General features: G+C 42.1%; 1 protein-coding gene and 1 long non-coding RNA gene across 4 annotated transcripts; one reads left to right on the plus strand and one right to left on the minus strand.

Moving 5' to 3' along the window:
- ATP12A (ATPase H+/K+ transporting non-gastric alpha2 subunit) lies at positions 1-19,223 on the plus strand. 3 transcript variants are annotated; one of them, XM_030505313.1, is made up of 23 exons: positions 1-244; positions 1,877-2,020; positions 3,400-3,459; positions 4,300-4,503; positions 5,052-5,165; positions 5,316-5,450; positions 5,941-6,058; positions 6,524-6,792; positions 7,537-7,735; positions 8,217-8,326; positions 8,874-9,008; positions 9,281-9,473; positions 9,948-10,123; positions 11,129-11,265; positions 11,888-12,038; positions 13,928-14,096; positions 14,770-14,924; positions 15,526-15,649; positions 15,966-16,111; positions 16,697-16,830; positions 17,724-17,825; positions 18,445-18,536; positions 18,714-19,223. In XM_030505313.1, the coding sequence occupies exons 1-23, from the start codon at positions 236-238 to the stop codon at positions 18,740-18,742; spliced, it is 3,105 nt and encodes a 1,034-aa protein (XP_030361173.1). In that variant the 5' UTR covers positions 1-235; the 3' UTR covers positions 18,743-19,223. The 3 variants fall into 3 exon arrangements, with proteins under 3 accessions (XP_030361173.1, XP_030361174.1, XP_030361175.1); XM_030505314.1 differs by having other exon boundaries at positions 11-244; positions 1,880-2,020; XM_030505315.1 differs by lacking the exons at positions 1,877-2,020; positions 3,400-3,459 and having other exon boundaries at positions 11-244.
- Positions 17,619-25,776, minus strand: LOC115616275. The gene is made up of 3 exons (XR_003994258.1): positions 25,620-25,776; positions 25,544-25,545; positions 17,619-17,631 (listed from the first exon to the last, which is right to left on the minus strand). It is a non-coding gene; the product is annotated as an uncharacterized LOC115616275 (long non-coding RNA).
- Between the last annotated feature and the right edge of the window lie 521 nt (positions 25,777-26,297).

The following is a 26,297-nucleotide window of genomic DNA, read 5'->3' on the forward strand; positions in this document are numbered from 1 at the left end:
CTCCAGAGGCTTTGGACACCGAACCCGTCCTGCCCGAAGGATGCTGACGTGCAAGCAGGACTGCAGCTAACATCTACTGGGCAGTGGAGAGGCAGCTGCAACCTCTGTGAGCTTGTGCACTCCAACAGCCAGAACTGCCCTGAGCCACTTCATTCTCCAGTTGGGCTTTTGCTTTTCATCCAGAGACTTTAGCTTGCCTGTTTCACTCCATCAGGGAAGGAATAAACTCTCCAACATGGTAAAGGTGAGTACACTGTTCACAGAACTGCTGCTACTGCATGTGTGTTTCTTCTAAAGAACAAGAATTAAGTTTTAATATACTTATCTATATTATAAATATGAGCTAAGTGAAAAATGGAACTGTTTAATGACTAAAATGTTCCCTGTAGAGGGATATGCACCTCTGATCCTAAAAAGTAAAGAGATCAGAGTGGATGGGGAAGAATTCTAGGAATGGCTAGTTTCACAATCAACAGCTTCACGAACACTGTCCCTTTTGCAATGCCAGAATCTGAGATTTTATGAAAACTTGCTGTTTAAAGGTTAAACATAGATCCTGCATAGAAATGATTAATAGATTTTACCAACTTCATTAGTTTTCTTTGTAATTCTCCTCTATCTGCTGAGTTCTCACAATAGAGAGCTGTTTTCTTCCTCTCCTCATCCCCCCAAGGGGATTTGAAAAGCTGAACAGATTTTTGGCTAGGATTGTTAAAGAGAGGAGGAGGAGAAGGAGGAAGGTGAAGGAGAAATCTCAATAGATAAACCAGACTGTGAATCTTCAGTGAGGAAAAAATAGAATTTCTTGCAACAGACATGTCCTTTATTTGGGATATGTATCACCAAGCAAATTCAAATGCTTTAAGGAAAAGCATTTCAGAGCTTTAACTCCCCAAACTACTCACCAGCTCTTAGCTTTTCCCTTCTTCATGGTAACAATGTCAAGACTTCAACATTCCTCTCATTAAAGGGCATCTGAGGATAAGACGCCACTTTCGAGTTCAGAATAGTATTAACATGTCCCAGTCCTCTTGTTTTTTTCTTGTTGCTTCCATTACTTGAGCTCTCTGGTTTAGTCTGCATCTACTCTCAATCCATCTGAGATATCACCTCTATAGGAGTGCAAACACTGATAAATGCCCTGCAGAGTATGTATGTACTCGTCACACAGACAGCAGCCTAGGAGCTCTGCTGTCCCACTAGCAGATCACACCATCAGATAACATCCAATATGACTCTCATGAAGCTCTGACGCTTAATCCATAAGGAAGCCTCTGAAACGGGGTCAACCAATAGTTCTTCCAAGGCATGGCATGTAGTTTACAAGATAATTAGGATCTGGAACATTATGATTAGAGAAGCTGGTTAAATTATCAACACAGGAAGTTTGCCCTTCGAACTACAGTATTAAAGTTAGGAAACAGCTCAATCCCCAACTTATCAATTGAAGCAAAACTTTCTCACAGGCAAGCTCCCAATGAGCGTTTTTCCCTCCCCTTTCCTTTTCAAAATCTTTTGCTCTTACACCGATCTCTTCTTGGAGCTCATAAATGACTTAATGGTTTTGAGATCCTGGGCAGTATTCCTGTACTTTGTGTCAGACCAGAAAGTACTACAAGTGTTGCACATCCCTAAAGGAATCACTGCAATGTACATCTGCTGAAGACCTGCCCATGATTACTGTAACACACGCTGAAGAAACCTCCGGCTAAGAAAGGAACTAACACCCTAATTTGCCAGGAGTAAGAGACAATAGCAATGTGTACCTTGTCTAATAAGGTAGATTTGTCAGAGTTTGACTTGTTTGTGGGATTTTTCACTGCTTCGAGTCCCAACAGATGCTCACAACAGCACCAAAACCTTATTTCTTTTACAGAAGAAGTCTGATATTTACTCACTTGAGATCTATGGGACCAAAGATGTAGAAAAAACAGAGTTTGGTGAAGAGGAGAAGTACAAGGACTTAAAAGGCAACAAGAAACAAAAGAAGACAGAAGAGCTTAAGAAAGAACTGGAACTGGTGAGTGTTGCTAAGCTCCTATTACAGCTGGCAGGACATACAGCCTCTACCCACTGTCTGAATGAAGTCTGGTGAAGGGAAGTGCTGATGCATGATCATTTTAACTCAAAATCCTAACACAGGGAAGGATTTGCTTCCTCATGCTCCTGAAGCGTGCCAGAAGAAAGCTGTGCAGGATTAATACCTCTAATGAAATGAGAATTCTGGCTTAGTTAAGCCACCAACGGTACAGAACATTATCTCCTCAAAGAGGAGTTATTCCGCAAATGGAGTAACTGTAATCAGTATTTCCTGGGAACTGCAACTTGCACAGTGAGCCAGGAAGCAGAGATGCTTTGTTCCAGAGATTTCTAGTGGATCTAAAAGCACACCTCAGCTTTAAGCACAGGGTTTTTTCCACCCAAACTAACTGCACTGTACTTCAAGGACAGCATATTAAGCTCAAGAAACTTGTGTTTTACTTCTGGCTTGTTACTGACCTGAAACGTTTCAGTTTCCCAATCTGAAAAATGAAGGTAATTACACTGACCTCTTTTCTGAATTGCTCTGAGAGCAACTCAAAGGGGAGGCTACTTATGAGCTAGATGCTATTTCAAAGGCAAAGAACCCCCAAAATGGACCATCAGTTTACCCATCATGTTACCCAGTGCTAGCTGAATAATTCTCAATGTATCTTTGCCACCAGGGATGTAACATTACTCCCATGTTTCTAAAGAGAAACCAAAGCACAGACAAGTTAATTGACTCATCCAAGTACCAATGAATCATTCTGTGAAAACAATTGTGAGATCGCTCACTTCTTGGCTTCTAAATCTCAGTTTGGCACAAGATATAATTAGGTCAATGATACCACAGAAGTGTCACTTGCAGGGAAAGGAGGACTTTGAGATTTTCCCCTCCCACACCCTTTTTAGCTGTGGTTAGAGTCATTTCACATACTCTGCCTTGTCAATCAAGTGCAAAGACTGCTGTTGTGCATATCCTGACACCACACTCTTTCTTCTATGAACATATCGCCTGTGGTAGCGAATGCTTGAGTCCTGTAGCCTGTAAAGAGGATCCATTTATCTAAAAGAAGGACAGATATTTGTAACAAGCAGTATTAACATGAAAACACTGCTCTGCTCTTGTGACGGATTTGCTGGAGGAGGGAGCTATTTACAAAATGCTTTCTGAAGCAAAGAAAATTCCACCTTCCGGTGGAAGATACTTTGCTTATCAATATGCAAGTTGTGTGTTGTCTGTTCATGGCAGTGGGATGTCACACTGGCAACTGCATCCATGGTTCCAGATCCAGGCAGTTTGAGCATTCACCAGATCCTGAAATAAAAATGTCAACATTCTGCTCACTATCATTTTCTCTTTCTTTTGGAATCCAGGATGACCACAGGCTCAGCACTTCAGAACTGGAGAGAAAGTATGGTACCAGCATCAGCGAAGTAAGTGCATAGGGCATCACTAAGAAACTGCCTAAATCAGTTTGCCTCTGGGTTACCCAAAGCTTTCTAGCAGCAGTAGGAAAGCATTCAAACCAACAGACCCATACACAGGTGTACGTGGGCATGCAAGCATTCATGCTCCCAATAAAGCCTAAACCAGCCAACATGCAGCACTGAACTGGATTTAAACTGGAGTTTCTCTCAAGCCTGAAGAAGTCTGAACTACTGATCAGAAATCAAAATCCTTGCACAAAATGTGACCTCAAAGTTCCCACCAGAACCTATGCTTTTTTATAGTTTTTATCCAGTATTTTGATTCCACTACAATTGGGTTTTCACTGGTGGTGTCTGTAACAATTCATAGCAAGAATGCACTGGAAATTATTTTATCTTGAAGGAAACACTAGGTTTGAGAAGATATACACCCAAGTCCCTTTGACACCTAACATTCAAATACCAAAGTAATGTGGCCAGAGTACAGACAGGAGTTTCAAGAAACCCACAAACTACAAACTTCTTGGTGGAAATGTAGAAACAGCAGCAAAAGAACCAATGTCTCTTTTTCCTCAGCTTTCCAATCCCTTAGTTCAGGTGTACTTGACAGATAACTGACAGAATGAAAACTCCTAATGAACACAGCCCCACATCCAATGCTCCAGTAAAGAAAAAACTGTTTCTTTGTAGTAGATTGCTAATAGTAGCCACTCTGAGATCAGAAGGGTTGGAAATCAAAGATGCAGGTTGCTACAGCTGATCTGTGAAATGACAAACAACATTTAAGGATAAAACAGAATCTGTTTTATCGTGACTTCATTTTAAACATATCATTTGCTTTTGTAGGGTCTCTCCAGTGCAAAAGCAGCGGAGATTTTGGTGCGGGATGGTCCCAACTTACTCACTCCTCCCAAAGCCACCCCTGAAATTGTGAAGTTCCTCAAGCAGATGATAGGAGGGTTTTCCATCCTCTTATGGATAGGAGTTGTCTTCTCCTGGATTTCGTTTGGCATTCAGCTTGCCCAGGGAGCTGAATCACCCTTTGACAACGTAAGTAGTTGAATAACTGCAGAGTATTGGAACCTGTGACAATCTAAGTAATTTAAATACTACTTCATGGTTATTCAGAAACTACAAGGAGGCCTTTTATTCTTTCAGGACTCTCCCTCCAGTACTGAACATTTCTGATAAATGCTCAAATACCTGACACACCACTTCTGCCTAAGAGTACCTTTCCAAAGGTTTTGTAACCACGTAATACTTGAGTACTTATAAAAGCAATACTAAAGTCCACAAAGGACTCCAGAGTCTTTGGCTCCGATTCATTTATGAGTCACTTTGCTAGGAATACAATTTGTCCAGGTTTGTGTCAGGTATAGTTTAGAGAGAGATGGGAAACTTGCAATTAAAAACACTTTTCATACTCAAAAAGCTTTATTTGATCATTAACCTTGAATTGTCTTTTCGTCAGCTGTCTTTTAACCTGACAATACCTCATTTTAAGTCTCCTGAAACAAGAGAAATCTATAATGTATTCTAGCAGAAGAAATGCTGAGTATTTGTCTCAAACTAACCAGACTGTGTCTTTTACTGATCAGCTCTACCTTGGAGTAGTCCTGGCGCTGGTTGTCATCCTCACTGGCATCTTTGCTTACTATCAAGAAGCTAAAAGCACAAACATCATGGCCAGCTTCAGTAAAATGATTCCACAGGTGAGAACAACTGATGCATTTCATTTGTTCATTCTAATAACGCACCTCAAAATGACAAAAGCACACTAAGCCTCACCTGAACATTACCTCTTGGTAGGAGGGTTTAGAGGATGGCACAATGCTGATTTTTGTCACACTTCTGTCTTTCAGCAAGCTCTGGTCATCAGAGATGGAGAAAAGAAGGAACTGCCAGCAGACCAGCTGGTGGTTGGAGATGTTGTGGAAATCAAAGGTGGAGATAAGATCCCAGCAGACATTCGTCTGATTTTTGCTCAGGGTTGTAAGGTACTTTGAAGAGCATTGGGGTGTTACATCTGAAGAATGTCCAAGCACCCAGTATGAGTTATTAATGAGACATAATCTAACTAAACCATAGACTGAAGCAGCCATACTGTGATGCTCAGCTCATCTAGGACTATCACCTCCACTCCCTGAACACCAAAAGAAGCCATTAGGTCCATACCATGTTCTAGCAATGCTCTTTGCCAGGGCAGAGGCAGAAATACCAATAGAGTATTAAGAGTTTCCACAAACCTGGAGGCAGACCTTCAAACCATGTGTTCTTTCGGGCTGCTACTGAAAATCCCAATGACAGATGCACATCACTGACAGAACTGAATTCCCCCAGAAACAGAATCTTTCAGCAACTCTCTCAGAGAAAAGGCACCAAGAGAGGATGGCCCTGTCACCCGTTATTAAATGTGCCACCACCTTGCCTTCTGGGCTAGACATAACTGCATATGACTAACTTGGGCATGTCTCCGTTTCATTAAAGGTGGACAATTCTTCACTCACAGGGGAATCAGAACCACAGTCTCGCTCCTGTGACTTCACCCATGAGAACCCCCTGGAGACCAGGAACATTGCCTTCTACTCCACCACCTGTGTGGAAGGTTGGTACAGAGAGAAGGGCCTATTAGCGATTTCCTTTCAGCCTTTCCATCACTGTGTTTATGAATGTCAAGTTGCAGATGCTTCCGAGTACTTGTGGATGCTCCTGTGTGAGGGCTCTGCACACATAAAGGGGTGCTAAAAGGTATGTGTGCCACACCTGACAGACTATCTGCTACAAGACTGTACAGTGCCCAGGATAACACTACAGTCCTACTGCAATGCAATTAAAAACCACTCAAATTAATGAAAATCCTTAATGTTTTTCCTTCTCCTCACCAACAGAGCTGAAAGATTTCTAAGGGGAAGAATGTAATTATGGGGTGAAGTCTCAGTCACATTAAGGCTGAGAAGGGTCTTTGTCAATCAGGACTGGGTACAGAAGGCAGGAGCAGTCTCTCCTGAAGCTGAGTGTCTCTTATTTCTTTAGTATTTTATGACAGTATTTTATCTCTTTATCTCTTCAGGCACTGCTACGGGCATTGTAATCAACACAGGGGATCGGACTATCATTGGGAGGATTGCCTCTCTCACCTCAGGAGTAGGAAATGAGAAAACACCCATTGCTATTGAGATAGAACATTTCGTCTACCTGGTGGCAGGAGTGGCCGTTTCCATTGGTGTTCTCTTCTTCATTATATCTGTTTCTATGCGATACAAGATTCTGGACTCCATCATCTTTCTAATTGGCATCATTGTGGCAAACGTGCCAGAGGGACTTCTAGCCACAGTAACAGTAAGTCTATATTTGAATTCACTGGTTGCCTCTGTAATAACCTTAAGTCACCACCACCATTCATCACTCCTAAGTCATTACAGTACAACACTAACCAGTGAAGAGCAGACTATGTGTTAAGTGACTTGGCTGAGCTGCACTTGAATCAGGGGTGGTTTTTCCATGAAACTGGTAGGATAAACATTTCATTTGGGAATTCTGGCACAACTGAGCCATTAATCATAAAGGCTACAGCAAAACCATCCAGTTTGAAACAAGGTACTTCAAGTACTGTTCTCCCTCAAGTGCTAACCAGAAGAATGATGTGACTCATTTCCCCACAACCTGTTCCTATTTGGAAATGAGTATATTGTACCCTAAAAGTCATATGAAAATTCCACTTAACACATATAGGGCATCACTAAAATCGCTGGCTGAGAAGAGAATCATTTCAGGATTCATTAAATTGTTGATTAGGAGCATCCCCCCCCATCACAGGTTCTTCCGTCTAAAACAGCCTCTTGACTGATATGACATTTCTATCAGCAGGTTCTTCTCAGCAGCAAATGTACTTGTGCTGGTTACAGCCAAACCTCTGATCTTAATGTTGCTGTTACAAAAGATAATTCTTTTAAATGCTCTCTTCCTAAGGAATAAAACACCCCAAAAGCAGTACAACCCCTCCAGCACAAGTATGTACCCTCAGTGCATCACTCTGTAACTGTACCTAACAAACAGTGAGCTGAACCTCTTTACTTCTACCAGGTGAGTCTGTCTCTGACAGCCAAGCGGATGGCAAAGAAGAATTGCTTGGTGAAGAACTTGGAAGCTGTAGAAACGCTTGGCTCTACCTCCATCATCTGTTCTGACAAGACAGGGACCCTCACACAAAACAGGATGACGGTTGCTCACCTCTGGTTTGATAATCAGATCTACTCAGCTGACACTAGTGAAGATCAAACAAGTAAATATGGCAATGGGGGATGGAGGAAGGGGCAACTACTTGGATCAAAGCTGTGATGTTTCATACCTACCTGCTGTCAAACTGGTGTCAATGGGAATGGCTTTTGATAGCGAGATCAGACATGCCTTTCTTCCATGCTTAAGTTTAGTGTGCAACAGCAAAGTCACTTCTTAGCCATGTTGAGAAGCGAAAAACTGAATTAATATTTGAATTTGACTCACAGAAAGTAAGTCTGGAGGAGGTTCTAATCCAAATCCTTTTGCTGACAGTAAAAAGGGAAATAAACAGAGAACTGTCATCTAACCCAGAAGTGCTAACTGAGGGATGCAAAGGTCTGCATCAAATTGGTTTTCCGTAACAGAACCTCTCAAAAGAAGAGTTTTCTTCTGCAAAAAATTCAATCCTGTTGTTTCAAACTTAAGCTTCTACTTCCATCATGTGATACGCTAAAGGACACAATGTGTATTTTGCTTCCTCTTAGCCCAGCCTTTTGATCAGAGTTCTCCATCATGGACAGCATTATCAAAGATTGTAACTCTCTGCAACCGGGCAGAATTCAGACCAGGACAGGAGAATCTCCCCATAATGAAGGTACTGCCTACTGCACCTCAGCTTTTCTCCTCTTCTGAAACAACCATGCATCAAGGTGTTCTGTTTGGCTTTAGTGATCACATCCATTTTATCACACGAATCTTCGAAGTTACTATTTATAGTAGTATCACTGCTATACACTCACAAGAAGTTTAAGATGGGAAGGAAAAAACACACAGCCAAAAGCAACTGTAGGTTGGAAAAAGGCAATGTAGCAAGAATTTCCACACTAGTAATTACTATACTATTAAAAGTCATCTGATTCTTTGCATCAGTCAGCTCACCCATACATGCCTGCTGCTACACTACAACTGCATTACAGGGCCACCACATAAACCTGAAAGTGATCACAAATCTGCTTTCACAGTATCAAACACTGATTTCACCTCTTTGCTCTAGCAAAGACGTCCCACATTTCTACTGCAATGCTTCTCCAGAGGGACTTGAATGTAGCAGTGCTGCTTAAGCATAGAACCTGTTACAGAATCATGCAAACTCTCCTGATGGAAGTGTGTGCTATAACTTGTTTCTTCTGTTGCGCATACAGAGAGTTGTGGTAGGAGATGCCTCTGAAACAGCTCTGCTGAAATTTGCTGAAGTCATTTTGGGTGATGTCATGAACATTAGAGCACAGAAGAAGAAAGTGGCTGAAATTCCTTTCAACTCTACCAACAAATTCCAGGTATGTTTCATTTTTGAAGATTATGCCAGATTGTTTCCAACTTATTATGTCACTGGGTCTAATGCAACTATTTGTGATCTGGGAGTCTTAAGGGGGTAATTCAATGACAGAGAAAATTTAAGCTATAATAACTAAAACTCATTCCATTTGATGTAGTGTATGATATCCTTACGGAAAAGAAGAAACATTACTTCAATGCAAAGTGACCAAAACTAGAAACAAATGAGGATCACATATGCTCTTTCAAATCATTTCCTATCTGTGGCACACAGCTTTCCATCCATGAGACGGACGATCCCAACGACAAACGCTTCCTGCTGGTGATGAAAGGTGCCCCCGAGAGGATTTTGGAGAGATGTAGCACCATCATGATCAATGGCAAAGAAGAACCACTGGACAGTGAAAAGGCAGAAGCTTTCCAAACAGCATACATGGAGCTGGGGGGCATGGGAGAGAGAGTGCTGGGTGAGTCCAACTAGAGAGACCATCAGAGAACTGCAGTGTAAAGTGAGGGTTGAAGTCTTGGTGCAATCCAGTGTGTTTGGAATTGATTCTTCCTGCACTAGAAAGGAGAAAGGAAAGCATACAGCCTCCTAAGCAGAATGTTAAAAACACACTGATGTGCTCCAAGATCTCTGTGGCAGGGATGCCCTTACTGCTCTAGACTGATGTTGATCTGCCACACTGAACAGCCAAAATACCCATGCGAGTAATACACAAAGGAGTAATGCAAAGTGTTCCAGTGCCACATGGAACACTGACTCTGTATGAACTTGGATGTGAAGGTTACAATGGCAGGTCAAAAAAATCCTCCATAAAAATCTATTGGTTAAAGGCACTGGAGTTCTATGGACAAGAGCAAAGCCTGAAGCTATATAGCAAGTATCCCGTTTCTCCCACTGCTTCCTGTATATCACATCAACCTAAGTCTCTTTTCAGGTTTCTGCCACTTGTACCTGCCTGAAAACGAGTTTCCAGACACCTACCTGTTTGACACAGATTCCATGAACTTCCCAACCTCCAACCTGTGCTTTGTTGGGCTCTTATCTATGATTGACCCACCTCGTTCCACAGTGCCAGATGCTGTCTCAAAATGCCGCAGTGCTGGGATCAAGGTAGGGATTTTACAATGAGAAAGAGTGATTCCACAGAAAGATTCATGATAACATAGCTTTTAAGATCTTCCACCACGTTGTCATTGAGTGCCTTTCTAGCAACAACTACCAAAAACCTAAATACTTGTTAATACCATTCTACAATTGTAACTTAAAGGCCATGAGAGACAAAACAATTTAAGTGGGAATTGGATGATAGGAAGTGCATGGAACCCACAAACTGGAAATCCAAATTGGGAAAAGCTCAGATACCATCTCATCAGATCCGCTTCTAGAATACAGAACCCATGCCAGCTAGGCTTACTCATTGTAAACAGAGTAAGGTTACACAAACAATTCTTGAGAAGGCATTAGGACACAGGGCTACACCTGATAAGAACTTTGCAGAAGTTCTTATGCAAAGTATCACTAATCTCAAACTGTTCAAGTAGAACCTGAGGCAGTAATTCTCCTCCTTCACTCCCAGAGGACCCACAAGTGAACTTTCAGCTCTAGGCAGAGAGGCAATCGAGCTAAAGAAAGGAAAAATGGTATTTGGAATTACCCATCTCAGATGAGTCCCAACCCTGGTGACATTTTCTATAGTCTGAAGGCAACTTTTCTTCCACAAAACCAAGAAAAAAAAAACCCCTGTGTTTTATCTGTCAGGACACCTCAGTCACAGGGATCTGTTTTATGATGCAATATTCTAATGAACTCTCACCTTTGAATATACCTAATATAAATCCTTCTTAATATAAAGGCCTCTTTATTCTGCATTATTCTAACCCTGCTGCCTGTCACAAGTTCTTCCTTTACAGCCCTAATAAAATACCACCAATAAGAGATAAAGACCAGGTGTCAATATAGAGCTAAGTAATTACTTGCCATAATCTGATACTGCTATGTACATAGCACACATTTCCATGTTTAGATTCTAAACTGCTTCCTGGTCTACAAGCACTGAGCTATTTCCCCTTATCTCGCTCCAACCACTGCACACACATTCGCTTGTCCCTTCCCCAGGTTATCATGGTTACTGGTGACCACCCCATCACAGCCAAGGCCATTGCCAAGAGCGTGGGCATCATCTCGGCCACCAGCGAGACCGTGGAAGATATTGCCAAGCGCCTCAACATTCCCGTTGAGCAAGTCAACAGGCGGTAAGAGCAGACAGACTACAGGGGATACCCAGGGGGTCAGCTTCTGAAAGCCAAAATGCTTTTCTATTTCTTTATATATCCACCCAGCATGTCACCCCTACCTAAATAACTATGTGTCTAGGCCAGTGGCTCTCTCCTCTGAGAAAACCCAGCAAATTATACTTTGCAAATCATGCTGGACTTTGCTGTCACTGCCCATTTGACAAAACACACACATGAAAAGCGAAGTGCAGAATCACACAACCCAGGGACCATCGGTTCCAGTTCTTCTTTCAGCCATTAAATGTGACAAAAATAACATCAGAAAAGATAAAAGCTCTTCACAGAAAAGATGTCCTCCTCCACTGTCCACCCTCCCACTGAGAGCCCTCTTTAAAATGCTTTTCCTGCTGTTCTGTCTGCTCAGGAAGCTTCAATGACTTCCCTCCGTATCCAGGTAACTGTAATCCACTCTGGATTTCGACAGCGGCTTTCATTCAGCACCTGCTGATTAACAACTAATGCTTCTGAAATTAACTCAATTTGTGCTCTCCTTACTACCTGCATCCATTCTATGAGTGCACTATTTTTATCTCAGCTCTTTGGTTTGAGAATTTACCCAGCTTTCCCCTGGCTCTTACAGAGAGGCTACAGCAGCGGTAGTTAATGGGATGGAGCTGAAGGACATGAGCTCGCAGCAGCTGGATGAAATCCTATGTAACCATTCAGAGATAGTCTTTGCTCGGACATCACCCCAACAGAAACTGATTATAGTTGAAGGCTGCCAAAGGCAGGTAAGAGGTGTGCAAGGGTAGACACAGATATGTCTATAAGGTATTAATGAGGCAGATATCATACCCGAAGTGAAAGGGTGGAAGCCAGTTTCCAGTGCTCTCTAAGCTCTGTTTATACTCTTTTCACTCTGCAAGAGCATTATCTAACAGAATGCCACAAACGCTGCCTGGACAGAGTCCAAGCTACTCGAATTCCTGTTACAGACTCCAAACTCCTACTGATAAAATGAGCTTTTCCCAAGTTCAACTGGCTTGGAGCTGTACCCAGGGTCTGCCTTTTGCATATAAATCTGGGAAGCTGCTGCACTGCACATAAAGGCTCCTGGGCAAAGACTTTTTGGGAAGGAGCCTTCCCTCAGGAATTCTTTAAACCCAGATAAAAGCAACATGTTACCACATCCTCTCATCTTATCTCTTGTGGCCATTTAGACCTATGCACATCCTGCCCACAGGAATGTTTAGAAGTAAAATGGTTTAGTGCTGGACTTGGGAGTGCTGGGTTCGATCTTAAAGGTCCTTTTCCAGCTTGAACAATTCCATGATTCTAAGGTATGAATCCCTCAAAATGTCACAGCATGATTTATGTAGGACCAAGCCTTATCTATGTTCCTTTCAAAGACCATAAAACAAGCCACAGGAAGCAGGATTTAAAGAGAGTTTGTCCCATTGGCAATGTTACGTACAGGAGCATGGAGCTCAGCCAACGCAAGAGGCAGAAGGGAAAGAAATGACATGTGTAGAGCTCTGAAAGAGATTCAAATTGTCACCAGAAGATTCTCCCCTCAGATATGCCATCTCCAAGTAGATGCTGTGAGTTGGAAGCCACATGACTGCTGTGCCTGAACTCTGCAGAGGAAGAGATGAGGCACAAGACATTATTTTATGCTAAGCTTTCCAGTCAGCATTATCAGCAATTTGGGTTTAAGCCTGACCTGCCTTCAGGAAAACATGCAAAATAAGGATAAAATCTTTACATTTCATCCTTTTTGAATGGCCTGTGGCAAACAGGAGGTAAATGTGCTCTGCACTGCTTAGACACCAACACTAGTACATTTGGCTCTTTAACTGATGAAAAGGAACATCCTCTCCCCTCAACTCAAGCCAGCCAGTCTACACGCTATGTTTAGTGCTTAGAGCTTATAAGCTCTTCTGTACACGGCAATATTTATAGGTAGTGACACTGTGCTAAATCCCCCCAGGGACAGGGCATTCAGTATTTGTATTAATCAGTTTGTCAGGCTTTTTTCCTCACTCAGAATATTCTGTATTGCTATCAAGCCAGGAACTTTGGCATCAATTTTGTTATCTGTATTGGAAGATAATCAAGAAGCTGAGTTGAATAATCAGTTTTTTTCCATCTTTTGGATTACTGGTACAATTCTAGCATTGACTGGCAATGCCCAGAAGTTGTTGGGATGAGAATGGGCACTAGCTGAACAGTTACGTGACTTATAACTATGATGAAAACTGCCTGATTCTATAAGCACTTCACAAGGAAAAGAGACAAGGACAGAACATGTTGTGTCACCTGATTCCCCACAGATGCCAAAGATGAGCCTGGGCCTGCTCAGGTAGACAACTATTTATATGTGTGTATAAATAGACATATAAACATATATGTTTCTACATGTATGTGTAAGTACATACACATATAAACAGCTGTCTAAATTTTTCAGCCCCCTTATATTCCATAGAAAGCAATGATCAGATTGTGTTTTATGTGCATCTAATTAGAAGTCTACTCTCTAGGATGTAGGAAATCATATCCCCAAATTTCCTGAATGGTTCTTCCAGAGATGTAAAGGCAAGGAATGTGACTGTCGTTAGCGGAAGACAGCACCATCTCCTCAAAAACCCCACATCTGGATTGATCCTTTTCTGTGTTCCAGGGAGCAGTCGTTGCTGTGACTGGAGATGGAGTCAATGACTCCCCTGCTCTTAAAAAAGCAGATATTGGAATTGCTATGGGCATTGCTGGCTCTGACGCAGCTAAAAATGCAGCTGATATGGTCCTGCTGGATGATAACTTTGCTTCTATTGTCACGGGAGTGGAGGAAGGTAAAAATAACGTTGCTATCCCCTTTCTCAGCTGAAAGCTGCTGACAGCAACACAGCACGGGAGGGGCCTCCTGATCCTTCCCTCCTGCGCTCACCCCCCCCCCAGTTTTCTTTCTGGATTTGAAAATGGGATTTTGATATGTGGGAAAACTGGGAATTAAATCCATTTAGCCACATGGCAATCAGACAATAAGGGAATCATCCCTCCCCTCTCACACATAGCATCGGTCTGCTACCGCTCCAGACAACAGCGCTTCCATCTTGCTCCTATGCAGTTCTGAGCCTCACAAAGACACAACTTGCTTTCTCTACATTTTCACTCCATTACTTGCTCACACATCACCTTCACCATGCTCCACCTACAACAGTAACACATATTCCACTCTTCTCTCCCCATAAAGAGCTTGTGGTGTCCATTAAAGCTACAGTGCATTGCAGAAAGAGACTTTTTCTTCAGTCTTTGTGATTGAAAGAGATTTTTAAGTTTTCATTTAAGTTTTCAGAAGGCTCTATGGGAAAGTAGGTTACTATTTAAAAGAACAGACTCAAAACATATGAAGAAAGTAGACAGAAGCAGTAAATGTTTTCACTTCATTTCGTTAAAACCCGACCTTCTCCTCTGGAAAACACTGATGACAATTAGAGTTTACAGAAGTGTTTCCTTTTCCTCCAGGCCGCCTCATCTTTGACAACCTAAAGAAAACAATTGCCTACACCCTGACTAAGAATATTGCTGAGCTCTGTCCCTTTCTCATCTACATTATTACCAGCATTCCACTGCCCATTGGGACTATCACCATCCTATTCATTGACCTGGGCACGGACATTGTAAGTTGGAGTGTTTTTCAGTTATTTTCTGCTGAAATCTCATGCCATGTGCAAGGGGCTGGGTGCAAAGGGACATGTAGAACACAGGAAGATTTAGTTGCCTTACCCTGCAGCTGAGTAACATGCTAATGAAAGAGTAGAGGGCTAGATTAAAAGCAGTCAGGTACAGACAAAGGAAAACCTGTGGAGGGAGAGCAGAAAGAAAAGACTTCTGATCCATGCTGACAAGCAAACTTAGCGTGCAAAATACAGTGTGTTTCAAGCAGGAAATCATACAGATTGCTGCAGTTACTGCAGGGGATGAATACCAGACATTTCATCAGAGCCCAGCCCAAGGGAGCTGAAAGACCCTTTAATGTTTTCAGGTTCCTCTAGCCCTTTGTATTGTCCTGTGATCATCAGACCTATGAAACAGCTTCAGACTTCCCTCAGATCCTTTACACATGCCAAGGGGATGCTACACGGATCCTTTCATTTGCTGTGTGTGTACTGACAAGGCAGGGTACAGCGACAGAACCACTCGAGAACAGAAACCTTTCTGATAAGCATCTGAGCAGCAGAATGTTGGCACCAAGATTCTGATGGTTTATTTCTGTTGCAGATCCCCTCTGTTGCATTAGCCTACGAAAAAGCTGAGAGCGACATCATGAACAGGAGACCTCGTAACAAAAGGAAAGACAGGCTGGTGAATGAGCAGCTCGCTGTATACTCCTATCTGCAGATCGGTGCGTTGGCCTGTTCTCTGATACTTCTTGTATCAGCAAAGCAAGTTAAACTGACTCATTTGTTAGGAAAGGGGGACTGAAACTCAACCCCGTCCCCAGGCACACTGACTAACTCGTTCCAGTTGCTCATTATTCAACAATATAACAGGTTTTTATCTAGAGATCGGGAACCTTAGAGCACCAACAGCTCTAAAACTACCTTTAGATGCATGGCAAGTTTCATGCCATATGAGACAGATCAACACTGATATCCAGCACATTCCCCAGTGCTCCTAAATTTGGCTTCTTCCTCATTTCTCCCTCTTTGCTTTTGCAGGTATCATGCAATCAGTGGGAGCCTTTGTAACCTATTTTACTGTGTATGCTGAACAAGGTTTCCTCCCTTCCACGCTGCTTGGTGTGAGAGTCAACTGGGAGAACAATGCCATCAATGACTTTGAAGATTCATATGGACAGGAATGGGTAAAGCAGCACTGAAACAGCCCTGGCACTGCCTCTGTCCTCAAAAATAAAGGATTGGAGAAAGAGAGAGAGATTTAAATGCAACAAGAATTAGTTTTCATCTAATGGCCCTTCAAGATAGACTCTTCAGAGCTTCCTGCCACCCAGCTCTTTCATCACACTCTATTCTTTCATCCATTCTTTCACAATCTGCCACCTTCTGATTCAAAGCCCTCAGAGATGCACCTTCTTCTCTGGGCTTTATGTTTAGTCCCATCATAATCTCTCAACCCTGATTCTGAACAGCACCATCGTGAAATACTTTGCAGCCTCTTACTCCCCCTCACTCATTCTGCAGGACTCACAAGACACAGGAGCCATTAATAAATCAATATAAATACCTCTTTATACCAAGCTCGTGCTTCAGCCTTATGATTCATCATCAGGCTAGGACAACTGGCCAAAGTCTGATCATTGTGTATCTAAATCAGGAATAACTCTGCATTCACATCTTAGTAACTGAAATCCCACTATCATGGTTTGCAGTCAACTGCACAAGATACGGGTGTCTGATAGAACATTGTTTGATTTCCTTTTGTTTTGCAGACTAAATACCAGAGGACGTACCTGCAGTGGACTGGCTACACTGCCTTTTTTGTCAGCATCACCATTCAGCAAGTTGCTGACTTGATCATCAGGAAAACACGAAGAAATTCCATTTTCCAGCAGGGTCTTTTCAGGTAAGTTTTGCAGGTATTCTATCTGACACACAAGAGGGTAAGTTAACCCACTACTAATTGTGGAAGGCACCTACGCTACACTTCTACACTAAAGCAGTGATTTAGTCCACTCACATCCAGTCTTTGTCTTCAAAGACAAGATCTGCCTTCAAGCAATTGCAAATCTCAGACAAGCCTTTTATACACCTCCCCCTTTTCTCCTTCATGATAGAGGCTTTCTTTAAGGAAAAAGACACTGGTTACTCTGAAAATGCATCAGCTTAAAACTAACTCTCCATTCATCAAAATGTTTACTACAAAAAGAGGGAATTTCCTCTCCAAATTAACTTCTTCGTGTAGTTGTCAATAGACAGCACATTTGGACTTCTCCATGCTAACTTGAGCCTCTGAGCGGACACCAGCTGGACAAACCCCCTAAGATAGTGCTGGCTGCCCTCTGCACCCTCAATCCCATGGAAGCCAGGGAGTTAAAAGCACTGAATGGGACAGAAACCACACATAACAACTGGCACTTGAAGTATTTCTGACAGGAAAAAGAATTGTTTTCCTTTATCTGCAGGTACAGAGCCTACACCTCTGTATGTTTCCTTCTTGCATTTATACATGAGCCACCACGTGCACATTCACAGTGCAGCGAGAAGACACCACTAACACAAGTTGCATGTCTAAACCTTTAATCTAGGTAGGTCAGGAATGCTACCAGGAAAGAAATGGGATATGCAGTGTAAGACAGTGCCATAGAGTCTACCACTTGTGTTGTGCTCATCATCTGATGTGGATCATTCCAGCTGGCTCCAGAGCCTGGCCACAAAGCTGGATGTGGCACAGCCTTTGCATCAGGGTTATAAGCATGGACAGAGGCATGTAACCCTTCCTCTCTGGTTCTCTTGCAGGAACAAAGTCGTCTGGGTGGGTATATTTTCCCAGATAGGAATTGCTTTGATTCTTACCTATGGTCTGGGACACGTTACAGCCCTGAACTTCACACCACTGAGGTGAGCATCAATGTCAGTGTACTTCCCTTACCCTCCAGGGACAAACACATATGGGCTTGACATCCTGCCAGAACCTGACACATGGGAACAGGATGCCCATGGAGCATGATTCAAGGAGAAATATTTAACATATTCAATAATAAATATTCAATAATAAAGTTATCAGGTGGGACAGGGCTTGGAGCAACCTTCTCTAGTAGAAGTATGTCCCTACACATGGAACTAGATGAGCTTTAAAGTCCCTTCCAACCCAAACCAGTGTGATTCATTATGAAGAACAGGGTGGACAATTTCTTGGCCAAAAAGGGCATTATTTGCATAGATCCATAAAAAAAAAAAAAAAAAAAGCACTATTTTTCTGCTAGATTTACTACCAAGGATTCAGAAACCTACTTATGTAGAACATTGATATTTTTCCAGGATGCCCAATATTCTGGTGAGATTTAGATACCGTTTTACTTTATTTTAGCCAAGTAACTTTTATTTTAAATAGATCACTGTAAGAAATGTCCCTTTTTTCTGCCATCTTCAGAGGCCATAACACCATCAGGCAATATTTCCTTCTCAACAGTGTCTGGAATAGATTAATTCAGTTCATTCATTCTTCTCCCTCTGCCAGGTTCCAGTACTGGTTTGTGGCTGTACCATTTGCCATCTTGATATGGGTCTATGATGAGGTCCGCAAGCTCTTTATCAGAAGGTACCCAGGAAGTAAGTAGATATTCCTTGCTTAGTATTTCAATATAAGGTGTCCTTTCCTACCCTTACACTCATACACCCACTTTCGCTGCTGCTGACAGGTAAATTGCTTAAAAACAGACTATTTGTTCCCAATTTTCCTTTCCAAGGAAAATACCTAATTTCCCCATCTCCTCTCTCCTATTGCAGGCTGGTGGGACAAGAACATGTATTATTAAACCAGTCCTCATCACTGGTCTTCTTCCTCCTTGTGGAGAGCTTCTCCCCCTCCTGACAAAGCCTCTGCTGCTTGAATGTCCTATCTGTGCAATATCAAGCATGGGTTCGCCCCGCCATGGGGTGAAGGAATTTCATGAATATAATGAAGAAATAAGGACTTCAGAGGTTGATAAATCACCTCCCACCGTACTGTAAAGCTGACACTTGTCTCGAAATTGAAAAGCTACCTATTTTTGTGACAAGCACAATTTTGCCTCATTCAAACTTGGAGAACACTGAGAGGAAAACACATGTAAAGGGAAAAAAGACAGAAAATCCATGTAATCCAAGGCATTAATTTGCACTAAAGGTGGCGTTTGACGATTTTCTTGTTTCAGTGGAACTGAATTCCAAGCAACTGCATCCATAGACCTGTATTGCCTTACCAAGGGTAAAAATGCTGTGTAGGAATAATTTGATAATAAAACTTTTTCCAGAAAACAGTTCTCCTTTTTATTTTCTCATAAAGACTAAGAGAAATGGAGTGAAACAGGAAAGGACCTGACCTGTGCCAGGGCAAAGAGGAGAAAGGTGAACACCTCCTTTTTTGTCCCCATGAACAGACTAATATTTCAAATACCTGTTCAGTATCGATAAACACATCTGGAATACCAAGACACAACTGGTTGATTGGAACACTTTGAGACACCATATTCAATATTCACTTTCCAATCTTTATGGCAAAATAGACCTTAGTATGCATTAGATATACATAGTTAAAGTTCTATTTGAAACCACATCTTTAATATGGTCATTTGAACAAGAACCAGTAGGTACCACATCTTGTTTAGACAAAGGCAAATAATAATGTGTTGATATTTCACATTTAAATACAAATCTAGCTGAGCCATAGAGAAGAAACAGGGGCAGAAAGAGAACTCCTGTTGCAAGAAACAGCAAGAGGGATTACAAATGAGAAAGAAACCAATGGAAGAACTGAGGGAGGGGAAAGAAGAGTGTTTTCCAGCTTAAAGCCTGCCTGTTCCCAAAAGTGCAGTGCAGTTCCCTTATATGACAGCAGCTACTTTGCATTTTATGATTCTCTTCCTCAAAGCTCCTCTCCTTAATACCTAGTTGGGTATTACACGGAATATCAACTATATTGGCTATCAGCACTTTCACATACAGACATGATTACTAAGGAATAAGGAAGAGGGACAAAAAATAAGGATGTAAACAATGGGCGAGTCCAAATTGCAGCTATACGTGCTGCTTATCACTGCTAATGCACCAAGAAGTATGTGAGGTGCCAAGCTGAATCATTTCACCACCTTGTCATTTGTCATAGTCAGGGTTGATTTGTTTTGTCTTCTGCTTAAAAGATAGGAAAAATATGAGGAGAAGCTATATGGGCGAGCAACATAGCCCACTTTCCACCAGCTATAGATCTGCAGTCCTTAGCCGAAATGACATGTTCAAATATAGACAGGAAGAGTGGTTGTTGCACAATGTGGAGGCAGTCACTGCACAGAACCAGGGAAGAATATAGCAGAATATAGAACCTGGTTTACTTCAAAACCAAAATACATTTTCTAAAGAGAAAGAAAATCGTGGCAAAGAAAACTGGACAGGTTGCTCACTTACAGAGTATACAAAGCTCTAAAAGCACTGAGAAATGCACCGGCTGCTCTGCAAAACCACATAAAGAGTGAAGAGTCTGTTTTCTCCTGCTGGTGCAAGACCCAATCTACAACAAATTCTTACAAGCAAAAATGTCTCTTGTTGTACTCTATGATAGTTATCACCTCATAAACACATGACTCTGGAGGGATAGCAGAGTACTACCACTGCCAGCTGGACCACGGTTGTTTCTGGCCTCCCTTTGATACTCACAGTCAACTGATCACTTTGCTGCTAAAGCAAAACAAAAACACACTCATGAAACTGAATATACAGAACCTCAGAATCAACACTTCAAGAAACTGACAAACCACAGAGCTACAGGAGAAGAATTTCCCAGGATTTCAAGGCCAAGTGACAGAAACTAATTCAGCTTCTTCAGTGTTCTCCTAGGAACATTCTTTTCCATATCACAAACCATTCAGTGTTTGTCTGACAAATGCACCCTCCCCAGTATCAGAGAGAACTTTGATACATGGATGCCCTTGGCTCGAAGAACAGTCAAAGAAAGAAATTGAGAGGAAACAAAGAAGTTTTGAGAGGAAAACTTAAAAGATGGATGCAATTCATCCATTTTAGCACCAACATACGCTCCTGAAAGAAATCTGTCATAGTAATATCTGAAAAAGTAGCAAACATACATCTTCATGTCCCCTCTGTGCAGAGGAGAGTGGGGAGGAATTTCCAGCATGTATAAGCAAAGCAGCTGATGGTCTGGAGCAAAAACCTCAAAACCAGCAAATGATTATGATACAGTCTGCTCTCATACCTGTAGGGTCAGTTCTGCTTATAACAAGAGATGCCAACAAATGCTCCTCTCCATTTCAAACGTTTCTTTAGCTCAGAGTCCTCTTCAGAAGCTAAGAGTAGCACACATCCTAACAGCAGTTTGGCTGCCTCCGTCACACCAACGTTTTCTTTGAGAGGACAAGATGTACTTTGCAATCTGCTGTATTGTATTAATGCCCAAGTCCAAATCAGAGATTTGCAAAGCAACTGAAAAGGTAAGAAATGGGAAGATTAACATCATTGCTGAGAAGGGCAAAGCCCATGAACGCCTCAAGACAGACTCACTGTTTCTACATCTGAGAATCTTTTCAGTATTAAAAAAGATCTCAAAACCATGAAGGTAAAATGGACAAACAGGTGTGGAAAGAATGAATCCTGCACTTTCTCACTGGCATGCATAGTGTTTGTTAGAACTATTAAGTTTGGACTGCACAGGACAAGACAGGTCATTGCATAATGGCACATGTGGGAAACATTAGGCAGGACCTCCCAGTTCAGTGTAATGATCCTCTGTTAACATCTTAACTAAGGCATGAGGCTATGGTATCTGATGCAAGTGAATGTGGAACTGTCCTCAAACACAGGCCTCATTTAACCCAATAAAGTCAGGAAGCACCACTGTACTCACCAAACATTGAGTCTGTACACAAGGAAAAGTGCAAAGACAATGATACAATCCAGTTGCAAACTGAAACAACTCATATACACAGAGACATCTTCACTCCAATCTCACAAGGGTTTTTCAAGTGGCAGTATCACACATCAATTCTTACACTTCATGCTGCAGCATTTACTCCATTTAATCTGTTTTGTACCCCATTTGTGAGCAGGTTAAAGACATTCACCATGGCACGGCATCTTCGTGTTCTAGTGGCTCCCAAATCAAAAATGTTATAGACATCTAGTTACATTCCAAATCCAGGCAGAATATGCACAATATAACTCAGAATTGGACAAACTGAGCTGGCAAGCTCCTTATATTATAGCTAGGAAGGAAACTAATTTACTTTCCTGGTGTATGTACATCTCTTCCATTTAGCCTTGCATGGTCTTTATCAGAAGGAGCCTTCAACCTTGCATAGGTTTCTTACTATTACATGCATGCCATTCTTATCATTTGAGGCATGAGAAAACACGTAGGAAGCATAACCATGAGAAACACTTCCAAATCCTAAACCAAACAGAAAATGCAATTCTTTCACTCTTACTTGTGAATTCCTTTAGTCAGCTCTGCAGCCTCAACAGGAATAAGCATTGTTCTCCCTCACTCAAGTAAGCAGCAATAACTCACAGATAAGCAAGGGAGAGAAGCAGACTTGAACCATAAGTTAATATACCTTCAAGCAGGCTGCTGCTTTTCTGCCTACAACTCTGCTGCAAGCACACCAAGAGTTAATTTACTAGCTCATAAACTGAGAAATCTTTCTTCAACACAAAACTGTGCTTTCTTGCTCCAGCCTCAGCCAGACCAGACAGGTCAGATGTCCCCACTGATTACACTGCACTTCACAGCTTTCATTTACCTCCTTTTGCTTCTTTGCACAGCTTTCTCTAGTTTAAACTAGCTCTCACCATCTCCCCCTCCCACCTTCCAAAAACTCAAACACCTTTCCCCTTTCACCTACTCTGTTACTAGACAATTCCTGCATTCCAGCCAAGAGGCCAGTGAAATGGAAAGGGAGAGCTGGCTTAAGGCAAGGGGCTACTCTGCAGCAAAGCAGAAAGGGAGTATTTAAGGATGGCAAGAACTGCTGTGCAATGCAGCATGTAAAACAATATGTACTAGTTCCTCTGTCTGTACTAATTGTACTAGTTCCTCTGTCTGTACTAATTTTGGCTGTCTTTGGTCCCATTGCAAGACTGCATACTAGTTACACTGTGGGATTTATATTACACTTCCTAAGACACATACTTAGAACAAGTCAGAGTTATGAGCAATTTAACTTGGGGTGAGTCAAGATGGTAACAAACAATACCTAACTTCTACCATAACTGTATAAGAGCTGAAGTTCTTATGTGTGGTAGGTCTGAATATTCCCTTATGCTCAAATACAAAGCTGATTTTGGCAGTAGCAGAAGAGACACATGTAATACCTGTGTAATATGTATGTAGATATACTACACTTAGATATGTATGTACACTACTACATACACTGTAAGTAGTACGTATGTTCCAACTATACACACAGCACATTCCTTCCCCTGTAAATCAGTTCTGCAGACCTCACGTAGGATACTCATCCCCTCTCAAAATAACGACTAGGAATTCTCCATATTACCTTTCTAATCACATAATATGATGCAAGAGACAAAGAACTGTTTGAGAGAGCTTGTGATGTCGAGACTGGAGGGCTACAGTGAAGACCTGTATGCCGATGAGGCGGGGAATGCCTTTACCATCATAAACTCAAAAGCAGGGTTCACATTGTGTAACAAAACCAGTAGCCAAATTATAGAGTGAAAATTGTTCTTATTACCTTTTCTGCTGGCAACGCAGACATCATGACACTACTGGTCCATGTGTATCTCCACTAGAAGAGGCAGGAAAACACAAAAATTAATCTTCTTCTACTTATACTTGCAGGTAACTGCTGTTCTCACTGCAGTGTCAACACTTACTGAAATAGGAATGATTGCAACAATGCTAGAAAGCCAAACCTAACTCAGAGGCCATTTATTCTTGTAATTCCAGAGATTACTGCTCTGCACACAAAGAACTCTGGGCTGGCGACTCATAAAGGCAATGAATTCCCAAGGGCCTTACTGCAGATCTGTGATGTAGTGATGTAAATTCATGTAAACACATATGTAAGCCGTAAGGAGAAAGACAACACTGCACTTACAGAATATGATCATTGCCATTACACAATTTAAGGCATCCCAATTTACAGAGACCCCAATGATTTGCTCCAGCCCCATCCCTGACAAAAACCAGACACTGTGAAGCTGGCTGCATTCATTTCTTCTGATATTAGAGGTTTTCACAGAGGAAAACCACCTTCTCCGAGGTCATGCCTTACTACACCTGCTTAAACCAGGTCACTTCATGGCCTTTTTCCAAAACAGGATTTTGCAATGACTGGAAAACTAGTCCAGACCCACCAGTGAAAGGCCTGCTGGGAGCAGATAGTCTCTGGCAGCACTGTACACCCCATAATCACTCAATTCATCTAATTCAACAGCACCAGAGAGCACAACATAGTTTGCATTCATAATGACATTTTATTTCTTGCTCCTTCAACTCCGAAGCATTTTTAAGCTGAAAGAAGAGGTTTAATTCAAAGGTGCAAAATTGGAGCCCATAAATGAAAACCACATAAACAGAAACGCTAGATGCAAAGGTATTTAACCCCAGCACTTGCCCACCTCGATTCTCTGGACTAACCACAATCACTACAGCAACATGAGTTACTATTTGTTACCTGTGAGATGCTATCTTCAAAGCTCATTTGGCATCATTTGAATGCTCACATTACTAAGCACATTATTTAGGAAACAAAGCTCAACCGGACTCAACTTCAGCTGGTTTGGTGCAGCTGAACCCCTGTAGAGTTTGGCCCGGCATTCCAAGTGGAATGCCCACTACCCCAGCCAGAGCTATGCAGTATGTTGTATATAAGCACAAACATTAGTTTTCTACAAGACCCCTATAGCAAATCAGCAACCCCCCGAAACAGTCTAGAACTGTGTCTTTTACTCAGCCTACTCTGAAACACAACTATGTTTTTCAACTAATGCCACTTTAACTGGAAAATGAATTGCAACAAGCAATGATTTCTTCTGAAAAGACTAGAAGACTAATTCCTTCTGCCCTGTATCTCTTAAAGATTTCAAGCAAAAATCTAAAACAAACAAGAGAAAACATTGTTCTTCTCCTTGAAACACAGAATGATAACAACACCTCCAACAAGATCTATATGAAAATGAGCTTAAAAGCATAACTGCTAAAGGTTTAAAAACAGCAAAATGCCCACCCCAACCCCCAAGTACTGCCTGAGGACTTACCACAACCATGGCCCATAAAAGCACAAATTCAACAGCACGAGTATCCTTTGTCTGCTCTGAGGAAGAACACATGCAAGTCTGTTCCTGAACATAAACCACACTCAGCTTTGCCCAATACCCACTAATGAGAGGGTCTCATTATGCCAACAGCCTCAGATGGGAGGCACCTGAGTGCACCCTCACAGCCTGAATACAGCCACCTTCCTGTGACCTGTTCTGCTAAATAAATACCCTTTGGAACAGATACATCTCAGTACTAATATTTGTAAAATGTCCAGGTTATCAACTGAAAATAGGCTTTTATGTCCATAGAATCACAGACAGGATTGGGTTGAAAGGGACCTTACAGCTCATACAGTTCCAACCCCTCGCCACGGGCAGGGACACCTTCCACTAGACCAGGTTGCTCCAAGCCTTTGCAACATCTCCATGGCCGCCTCTGGACTCGCTCCAACAGCGTCACATTCCTCTTGTGCTGTTGCCCTAGAGCTGGATCAGGACCGCAGGGGGAGGTCTCGCCAGAGCACAGCAGAGGGGAAGAATCCCCTCCATGACCTGCTGCTCATGCTCGGGGGGTGCAGCCCAGGATACTGGGACAGAAGGATGCTCGAGCTGAGGTTGGGAGCCAGAGAAAGCAAAGCTGCTTTCTGCTGGTTTTACTCTGTCATTTACACTGTAGTGGATCCCCACTGTTAGATTAATAACCATTTGGCCAAATCTCATTCCAATCTCAGTGGGAAAAGCAAAAGGTACTTTCATCAGTCGCCTACAGTCAGCAGTCCAGAAATGCTCTAACCTGAAACTACCCTGACAATAAAAATACTGGAAGTGATTGCACTATTTATTTTGCCAATCTATGGCCTCTTCAGTCACTCTGCACCTCTGATCTGTTCCAGCTCTACATAGTCTCCATACTTCTCCAGCCAGTAAAACTGGAAAACAGAAAACTTTTTGGGCTACACAACTGAGAAATGACAGGAAAAACCACATTGTTCTGTACAAACCAAGTCTTTTAAGCAGAAATTCCTATGCTGACAGCCTGCCAGGCCTGAAGCCCTGTAACGCTGCTTCATCCTACACCAGGATCTCCTTTTTCCAAAG

The sequence above is a fragment of the Strigops habroptila genome, chromosome 17 (assembly GCF_004027225.2).
Source record: "Strigops habroptila isolate Jane chromosome 17, bStrHab1.2.pri, whole genome shotgun sequence".
Taxonomy (NCBI): domain Eukaryota; kingdom Metazoa; phylum Chordata; class Aves; order Psittaciformes; family Psittacidae; genus Strigops; species Strigops habroptila.